This window comes from Mercenaria mercenaria, chromosome 1 (genome assembly GCF_021730395.1).
Source record: "Mercenaria mercenaria strain notata chromosome 1, MADL_Memer_1, whole genome shotgun sequence".
Lineage (NCBI taxonomy): Eukaryota > Metazoa > Mollusca > Bivalvia > Venerida > Veneridae > Mercenaria > Mercenaria mercenaria.
In genome coordinates, this window is record NC_069361.1 from 30,178,592 (window position 1) to 30,189,390 (window position 10,799).

The 10,799-nt window shown below is 33.8% G+C and overlaps 1 protein-coding gene across 1 annotated transcript; it reads right to left on the bottom strand.

Annotated features, from left to right (window-relative positions):
- Positions 1-4,856: 4,856 nt before the first annotated feature.
- Positions 4,857-5,834, bottom strand: LOC123523835 (tyramine receptor 1-like). The gene has a single exon (XM_045301547.2). It carries the CDS (start codon positions 5,832-5,834, stop codon positions 4,857-4,859), a length of 978 nt encoding a protein of 325 aa, XP_045157482.2.
- Between the last annotated feature and the right edge of the window lie 4,965 nt (positions 5,835-10,799).

The window sequence follows — 10,799 nt, forward strand, 5'->3', positions numbered from 1 at the left end:
CATATTGTTTACTTAATAATGCTCCATCATATAGACCTTTTTTACTGCAATATAACGTTTAAAGGTAATTACAAATATTCAAAGTCTGTCTTGAAAATGTATGACATTGCCAGGGGGCGGGGATGGGAAGACATCTCAGAAGAACGTTGATAAGGAATACAGTTTTGGTTTTAAATTTATTTCTAATGTTGTTAAAAAAGGATTTTGTAACGGTCTGTTTGGTATGTCTCGATTTATTTAAGTCTATACATTTTAGATCTATTGTATCAGTCACACTACACCTACACCGTATAGCGTTAGCGGACGCCAAACGAATTGAAAAATTGCAGCAGAAAGTTATCCGGTGACGAAAGGCATCCCCCACTGCTGCTCGGTGCTCTCCCGATCGGTGTATGGGGCGCATAAAACGCACAATGACCGCAAGATAAACACATATATAAAGGACGAACAACGTTCAGTTAACAGATGCGAACCGGTCAAGTAGAACGCACCAGTAACAAACAAAACGCATATCAGGGCATTGCTACCGTACATCTAACGGACAACTTTGTTCGGTAGTGTACGTTCTAAATTTTGAACATGCTCAAAACCTTTGAATTTCGGCGTTATAAGACTCGAGCACATAGCACACACATTTTCATATTTTCTAAAGTTGCCAACACAGGAGAGATAAACAATTTGTCGCCTCCCTTGACAACCATATTTCATCCGTAAAATTCTCTATAATGCAAGATTTGGCTTTTCAAATTAACACTATTTTCAAGGGACCACCTTATACCCCATCATTCTGAAAAAAAAATTAGAGTAAAAACCAGCTTTGAAGCAAATGTGCCTCAAAAAGCAAATAACAAGGCGTAAATGACCTCTCCCATGACTTAAAATCGCCAAAACTGTTGCCTTTCTTAGCTAAATATGTCATACAAGGGCTGGAGTTTACTGTACGACAAGGCAACTGTTTCTGTGAAAACTCGTTTGGTATCTGAGATTTGAAATTTTCTAGGAAAGTCCATACATTATATCACCTAACTGCGGCAAAAGGGGACAACTCGTCTGTAGACCCTACTGCCTACTATATCGACCTGCTTTGTTTTGTCGGCAATTATAATCGGGAATATCATCAATCACGATATTGAATTCCACGTCTTTGTACCCATTACTATTTTTTTATTTTTTGCTGGGGGTCACTTGCATTTATATTTCTCCGCAGGTCCGTTCTTTCTGATGTCAATTCATCCGTCCGATCACCAATTTGTCCAAATATGTGTCTTGCATAAATTATCTCAGAAAATATTTATTAATAACCTAGTGTCACTACTGGTACATTTCATAATATAGTGTACCAAAATGAAATGTACCAGTACTCATTAGTGTACCCAAACAAATCCCTAGATGCTCAACAGCAATCCTATATTATAGGATTGCTGTAAAAATTTGCTTAAAGGGCCTAAAAGTTTGTGTGGCACGTATCTCAACAAGAGCTGTCGGATGACAGCGCGCTCGACTATTCGAAGAATTGATTGAAGAATGGGGTCAAAATATTTCCATAGATTTTCAGACAAAAGAAAGAAATGGATTAAACAAAAAATGTTCCTGTATTTGTGGATTTCGAATAGTCTTGCACTAAATGGCAATGTGTGACCATGATGGCAAATATATTAGGCCAAATATGGATTTGTATGAAAAATTTAACTAATTTCCAAGTCCAAAAAGGGTCATAATTCAGTCAAAATAGCTGACAGAGTTATGTACACTTGCCTACAGATGGAAATCATGTTGATATACTAGTGTTAAAATTTTCAAAGCCACATTTCAAATAATTTTGACAAAAATTTCAAAGTCCAAAAAGGGCCATAATTCAGCCAAAATAGTTGTCAGAGTTATGTACTCTTGCCTACAGATGGAAATCATAATGATAAACAAGTGTTTAAAGTTTAAAAGCCATATGCCAAATAGTCTTGACAAAACATGGACATATACGGAAACAGAACCAATTTCCAAGTTCAAAAAGGGCCATAATTCAGCCAAAAAAGATGACAGAGTTATGTACTCTTGCCTATTGATAGAGACTATAATACTGAACAAGATATAAAAGTTTCAAAGCCACACTTTACACAAAATATAAACTGGTACGAAAAACTTAACCAAGATTTCTAAGTCAGAAGGGGCCATAATTCAGCCAAAATGCTTGATGGAGTTATGTACTCTTGCCTACAATTGGACATGGTCATTGTTAACAAGTGTTGAAAGTTTCAAAGCTTTATCTCAAAAGCCTTTGTCAAAATATAGACTGGTACGAAAAACTTAACAAAGATTTCTAAGTCAAAAAGGGGCAATAATTCAACCAAAATGCTTGATAGAGTTATGTACTCTTGCCTACAACTGGACATGGTGATGGTTAATAAGTGTTGAAAGTTTCAAAGCTTTATCTCGAAAGACTTTGTCAAAATATGAACTGGCACGAAAAACTTAACCAAGATTTCTAAGTCAAAAGGGGCCATAATTCAGCAAAAATGCTTGACAGAGTTATGTACTCTTGCCTACAACTGGACATGGTGATGGTAAACAAGTGTTGAAAGTTTCAAAGCTTTATCTCAAAAGACTTTGTCAAAATGTGGACTGGTACGAAAAACTTAACCAGGGTGTGACGCCGACGCCGACGCCGACGCCGTGGTGAGTAGGATAGCTCTACTTATTCTTCGAATAGTCGAGCTAAAAACTTTAGACCTATGGTCATGAATCAGTATAGGAATGTCTTATCTTACTAGTGCTTACAGTGGCCTATATTCATTGTTTTCATCCGGGAAAACCGATGAAAATACTATATTTTCATGTTCACGTTTTAAAAACAGGTTCCGGTACTCCGGAAAAAATCAGTGATATGTAAATTAAATATTTCAGCCGCTATTCGCGTAGTCTGAAATTGTGAATAAAATGTAAAGATGCTTGCTTATCCATGGAAGGTAACTTCAATTACATATACTCAGTTCCAAAAGAAAGTGTGCACTTTTTTAAGTTTAAATATTTCGAAAAATTCCCCGACGTTTTTGTTTCATTTTTTTCATACACTAACTCTCAGGTATAACTCAAAATCTAAAATGCACACCAATTTGTTTACGAACTGTTTTAAATTTTGGTACCAAACATTATAAGTTTTCATGAAAATAACCGAGAAAAATAACAGAAAACTAAGTGCACTTTCTTTTGGAACTGAGTGTATATCGGATGCATAACACTATGAACCAAACGACTTCATGTAGCTGTTGGCCGAAGGGAGATAACAATAACTTACAAACCTGATTTTCTCATGATTGTGCGTGTCAATGCTTATAGTTCTTAATTTCATGTAATCCCTTTAGCAAGGTAAGTTTATCAAATTTATATGTATGCTTAATGCTGTTGTATTTGTCTACAGTAGTTTGTGAAACCAGAATAGAGTAATCAAATGACTTCGCGACCAGCATGGATCCACACCAGTCTGCGCATCCGCATCCGCGCAGTCTGGTCAGGATCCATGTTGTTCGCTAAAACGCACTATGTTGGTTTTCTCATGGCGCGTCTCAAATAAAAAAAAGTCTAGCTGTAATGAAAATCTATAAGATATTAAGCGCCAAGTGTAAGCAATCAGATGATTAAGTTTCGAATAAATTCATTACCTGATTAAAATCTAATTAACTAAATTAACTACCATAAAAGCATACTGCTCAGCTGTGATGTAAAGTAAGTGATGTTTAAAGCAGCATGCCTCCAGATTTGGCTAAAAAATAATCTTTCTTTCAAATTGAAGTTTTGGTCATATTATGAACATTAGAATATGAATTTTTGTTTATAAAATATTGTAAAAATTCCAAATAAAATAAAAAAAAGGATGACCGCGTCGGGAATCGAATCCCGGACCGCCGCGGCAATAAAGACACTTTCCCGTCGTCGTAACCAATAGCGCTATAGTGAATAATGACTTCAAAATATAGATATTTATAATCCAGACAGTTTACCTGTAAAAGCGTGACACATGCTTTCTATTTTCATCGTAAAAAGTAGTAAAAACAGCAAATTCTCGTGTTTCCGTTACATAAAGTTGTCAGTAATTAAGTTTTAAAGTCTTCTTCAGAAGTATAGCATTTATTTCAAGATATTCAAAAAAAAAATATTATTTTTTTTTTTTTTTTTTTTTTTTTTTTTTTTTTTTTTTTTTTAGCTGACGAACGATCCGGAGGCATGCCGCTTTAAATAACTGAAAATATTAGCTCTCTAGCTTTACAAAATATGTAATTTGTAAAAAAAGACTTTATTTTCGTATAAACAATATTGATGCAATAATATCAAAAGCAGTCATTTCCACAACACTGAACATGTCGCTGTTCACAAAAAAAGAAAAAGATAAAAATCACAAAATAACCCCGTAAAAAACTCTAAAGATAGGCAATAAAAAAATCAAAAAGATTATTCATAGATAGTATATAAGATTTAGTAATTTAAGACAAGGGACCTCATAATTTTGTAGTAAACTCTTTTTACACCTAGATATAAGACGGCGCGATTCATGAATTTCACAGACTTCCAACTGAAGTTTATACCTTTTAAACATGCAAGAAATGCTATTCAGTCATTTAGTTGTTTTTTAGAGTTTCGATATTCATATATAGAAGTTGCTGTTTAAGATGTCCTGAATTTTTTATATATATGGTGAGATATGATAATTTCAAACCAACTAGCATCAAAATCATGGCACAAAAAAACACAACAAAAAGCAACAACAACAAAAAAAAAAAAAAACAACAACTTGTGAAATGTCATTTGGTATGTCTTTTAAAGAAAACACGTGTTGTACAAATCCATGATTTGAAAAGCCATTTATTTTATGCAATAGTTTCTATTGAATCCACTTCATTCCTGCTAACTTTCAATCCAAGGAGCTTTTGGAAAGCTCTTCTGTACTGCTTATTTTTCCAAGCGTATACAATCGGATTCACAATTGAGTTCATTACGCCGAGAAACACAAGAAAGTTGGCCACCAGCACCTTTGTCTGGGTCACATGTTCGATTTCAAACATTGTGAGTTCAATGATAAAAAATGGCAGCCATGATATGTGGAAAAACAAAACAACAATGGCAACAACGGTGTTCATCTGTTTTGTTCCTCGAATGTTTTGATCACCAGTGTGAAACACAGCCTCGTTTCGAATCTGCCGCAAATGTTTCTTTACAATGAAGTATATACGTATATAAATTAAAAACATCAGCAACGCGAACATAAGTCCACCAAAATGGTTCCAAAATCTAAAATACTTATTCAAAACTAACTCATACAGACAAAACGGGGATGTGTCCCAGTTGTTTTCGGTAAAGGGTATGACGGCACAGCAAATGTCAAGAACCCAAATTCCTAAAACTAATCCAAAGGCAACTTTCGTAGTCATAATACTGGGATATCTAAGCGGATATGCTATCGCCACATACCTGTCCACTACCGTGCACACCAAGGAATAAATTGATGCATTGCAAGCAAACAGGATAATTTGAAATCTAAGAAGGCACGCGATTTTGTTCTTTTCCAGTTCCGGAAAGAAGAAGAATGCCACCTGGAAGGGTTGCGTAAGCCCAATGATAAGATCAGCCAGTGCTAGGTTCGCTACAAATATTCCAGTTATATCCTGTAATGTCCGAAACCTTACAATTGCCACCAAAACTAAGGTGTTTCCACTTACAATAGCTACCATTGTTGTTAACTGTAGTAAGATGGTAACAACTGCAAACGTCGATAGCTTCTGACCAGAGTCCGCAGCCGAATCACTGACATTCGAAATAGGAGCAAAATTTGTTACAATACCAGACATCTTGAATTTAAAGGAAATCTTCACAATATGTGCTTAATGCCCACTGACGAATCACTCACATTAGAAAGTCTCATGCAAATTAGAATTTACATTTGCAAAGAAATTTACATTGAACAGTATATTTGAAATACTAATAGCCAATGTTGTTTTTCTTCACTTTTGGCCAATCGGTAATATTCAGATTAATTCCATATTGAAATCAGTAATAAAATACTCAGTATTTTACTAAAACATATTAAAACACCGTGAATGGTTTGTAATCATTCGTCTGTAGATTCTGTTACAAGCAGTTGTTTCAGCAGCTGAGGTTATTTTACGGAAAATTGTCATTTATCTGGGTTTTATATTCAACTTCACTGTAGTGAATATGCGCTGAGACTTTTGGAGAGAATAGCGTCTATATAAACGACAATGCATACTTGCAGCAGTGTTTTTTTCTTTTTGTTTTTGTTGGGTTTAATGTCGTATCGACGCAGTCATAGGTCATATGGCGACTTTCCAACCTGAGCGCAATGTCCATCTGCTGCCTAGGCTATCGGGACGGTGAAATGGAAAAGCAATATCTATTTCATAAATTCATGTATATTAATTACAACAAAAATCTACGTTTATTTTAACTACACCGCACTTACAATCATATCAAAAACCTTTTATCAAAAACATTGTCTTTTTTTTTCATTTTAATAATAATAAATTCATAATACTTACATTACATTTATACATGTAGATACGTATGTAATAAAAATGTTATTATCTTTGCATCGGGAAATGTGCAGTCATTCTTAAGCGGACGATTAATGCGCTCCTTAATGTGCGCAAAGAACTCGTGCATATTTCCCGATACAAAGCTATAACCTACAATTATTGGACGGCACTATTCTTCACGTTGCATTTTTCTGTAGCAGTTCACAGACTAACAGTGCTTATATCCAGGTGTGGACTGATTGAGTGTCAGTTTAGGTGTATCCGCAGTGCTAATTTCCTACAATAATGAACGATTATTTCAATTACCTGATTGCCCACAATTTTAGTTAAATAAATTGTCAGTGGCGGCTTTCTATGTTAGTTTGTATACAGCGTTATTGTCATTCAGCTGATACACGCAACAGTTTCAACTATATGATACAGTTCAAGAAGTCATTAAACCTTTAGCATCAAACTGGAGACAGGTAAATGTTATTATAAAGAATACTGAATATACAAACACTCTCAGTTTCGAAAAAGAAACTCTAGAAAAAAAATCCGAACCGGAATTGTTGCTGGACTAACTTGTTCTATGCCAATTCAAAATTAACAGGCTCTCATGTAGACGAATATATCAAAAACTTTAGAATCCGTAACGGTGATGTGCCCGAGTATTTGAATAATATCTTTTCAACCCTTGTCAACAATGCTACACATTACAAATTAAGAAACGCTGAAAATCATACAATGCTCAGTCAAAGAACACATTTTCTTCTTCATTTGTGCCTTCTACTATGATGTATGAAACAATTTGAGTCCTGAAATAAGAGCTGCAAGGACACTGTCAAGTTTTACAAGATTGTTGAAAACAGCGGGTTTTCCAACTCTAGAAACCCCAAAATGGTATCTTGTAGGAGAGAGAAAAAATTCTAAAATTCATGCAAACCTTAGAAACTCGTGCAGTAATGTGGCTTTTCATTTATTTTGGAACCATCTGTCTCAGGACGCAATCTGTCCATGTAGAGGAGATATTGAAGACGTCAAACATTTTCTGTTTTTAGTACGAAATACATACATTAAAGGATTAAAGACCTGCTCCAGTCCTACCTTTTAACCTTAAATTGTCACTGAAAAAAGCATGATAATCCTGACTATGAACTATGAAATAAAGTGTGGCGTCTGGCCGTTAACTGTTACCTATTGTAACCATGGGTAGCATACACGCAATAGAATTTGAATAGCCATGGAGCAGGGCTTTAAACTCTTCCACGATTTAATAGGAAATTTCATTCTTTAAATTTCCAGCTTCTTTTAGTCAGTTATTCCGAATATTGTCATATGAAGACAATTGCAAAATATTCTGTTCAGTCCAGCATTGCATAAAATCAACCAAACGCCTTTGAGCTGCCCGTAACAAACTAACTACGTCAACTACATGTACTTTATACCGTTTATATTTATTTTACCGTTGTTTATTGTAGCTGAAATATTGTAAACTGATTATTTACCACATTAGTTCTCACTGTTGTAAATTAAATACGTAAATAATTGCATTAGTAATTGCATTAGGGAAGACCCGTCATTTAAGTTGTGAGAACTTGTGGGTCAACCCTTTGCCTAATATTCAAAGCTTCCGGTTGGACATGCGCACATTCAAAGGTTATGGTATACTTACTTAAGAACTGTTACAGTATTAAATTTTTCATTGATTTGTTTACAGCATATTTATATTGATGAAATTTTGAAGAGGTGTTTCAGGTATCTACAGGTTGCGTATTGTTGCTATGTTGCATTACCATATGTTTACAAATATAACAAAGTCAATAGAAAAATAGGCTGTTTGAACTCTAAAATGAGTACGGGTCCAGTATTCTGTGAAAATGATAAACGTATCTATTTATTACATGTTTTTCAGTGAGTTATTGAAATCCTCTGGTATTTTCACAATGAGGAATAATGAATATATCGTTCACTATTAAGAAACTGTAAAATGGGTAAAATTCAGTTAAACATGATATAAAAAGATTTCTTTTCTAAAATAGTATATATTTTGAAGGAATATACCGACCAAACTATAGCAAACCTTTTTTTTTCTCTTACCAAGTAATTATATACACTTTAATAGGTCATTTAGATGAAGTATATGATATTATATATTTAAATGCATGCCTTTTACATATATGACATGGATACAGGAAGATATAACTTTTAACATGTGTCCATGAATGAGGTACATCATTATTACATCAGACGCTACGTGCCATTTTCACTCCATAGCTTTTTTTTTTATATCATTAAAGAAGTCATCTCGCCTTATCTTTGTTTATAACGTACGAAGTGGCATAAAACAAGGTATTGAACACAGGTATTGTATCTCTTTAGCTTTATTTCTTAATATACTGTATTTGTAGTTCTTTTAAAGTAAAAGCAATCTTTTTTAATATTCATTTTAAAGGTAATACAATTTTATTCTCACAAATTACACATATTATTTATTTTGTTTGTATTTTATTCATTATTTTTAGAAATTCGACCCCGATTAGAGTACGACAAAATGTCCCTTGTAACTTGAATATTATGCAATTAATACGTTATTATACTTAATTAAGGACGTTCTGCACATTCGGACATCTTTCTGCAAATGAATTTGATTAAACTGATTTTTGAGAGCATACATAGAGAATTCGGCAAATAAAACAGGTATGATCTTGTCCTTGATGTTTTACTAAACTGATCTGAAAAATGTTTGACCTCACCCAAATTTTCATTATGGGTATCTATGGGAAAATCAAAATTTTGGTAACATTACCGCGAATAGCAAATTTTCTGCAAAGCTTATTTTAAAGACACTTCTAGCTGTTGTAAAAAAATATGGTCTAGACAAAGACCCATGATTTTCACTTACATTGTGTCTGGATTATGGCCATTTTTATTCCCTAAAAATTGGAATTACTACTTTTTTGTTTGGATCAAACTGTTCCAGTGTACACCAAGAGATACATCTTTGAAACCCTGGAAACATGTTTATTATAATAACGATCAATTATTGATCCATAACCATGACTGTCATTAATTTTGTATTTTGTCAGGTTAATGAGAAAATTTGGAACTTTTCCGAGTTTTGTTTAAGTCCGCTTTTCCTGAAAACTTAACATTTTTAGCTATAACTTTTGAATTTGGTATCCTTATTTATCAGCAAAAGATAAGTAAATAGGCCAAGAAACATAACACAAAGTTGCCTAATGTCAAGCACTTATTCATCTGAAATTAAATTTCTCATTATGGAAAAAACAACGTATTTATTTTCAGACTTTAAACTATATATCAAACACTTCTACCTTAAAACTATAATTAATGGCAAAGTACACAGAGTGGATACAATAAAACATCGCTAAAAGGATCATTAAAGAGGATTTATACCCAGGTTCTTATTTCAAAACGCTGTTTGTAATTATAAAACATGAAACAGCCTCTAATGAAATTGTGAAACCTCCAATTATATGTTTTGTTTCAAACTGAATACAAAAGAGTTGAACATGTTACAAAACAAATATAAAGCGTCTATGGTGGTATGGTTATGAAAACCATTTGTAAAGAAAAAATAAAAAACAATTGCTGAAAAGTACGTTTACAAGGACATTATTGCAAATGCTACGTAACAGTTATTTGAAAATGGCAAGTTTTTAAAGACGTTGTACTCTCAAGCATATGCTATTTATTGACTGTGACTAACATATCTGGTGCGCCTGTGATATATTACGGACTCCGGTATATACCGGATTCAAGCGATTTGAATGACTAGTATCTTTAATGTATATATTTTGTTACCATGGTGATACCAATCCTAACCTTTAGTCAATATATTATACATATTATACACTGAATGCGTGCGGACATGCAGAAATTTGCCGTATTTTTGTCGTGCACTCCGATAATCACTTCCGGGCATGCGCAGAATGACTGAAACAAACATGCTGCTACATAAAAGCAATTTTAGCAATATTTTAATTTCTAAGCATTTTATATGTCATTTAGTTTCTGGAATGATTCCTACAAATCAATATTAGAAACAGATCCTGTTATAATGTGACCTCAAAATGTGGTATTGGCCTTTGAGATAACGCGGCGTATCAACCTGATGTGTTCAACATTTGTATCAAGTATTTTGAAAATCAGTCCTTGCTTTAGTAAGCGACAGAATGATTGATTAATTGCAGACGTACGCAATATAGATTCCGAATGGACAAATTAAGTTTCCTGTATTCTCAACCCAGTCTCACG

Excerpts from the sequence above, each read along its gene's own strand:
- LOC123523835 (XM_045301547.2), bottom strand. The coding sequence starts at position 5,834 with ATGTCTGGTATTGTAACAAATTTTGCTCCTATTTCGAATGTCAGTGAT.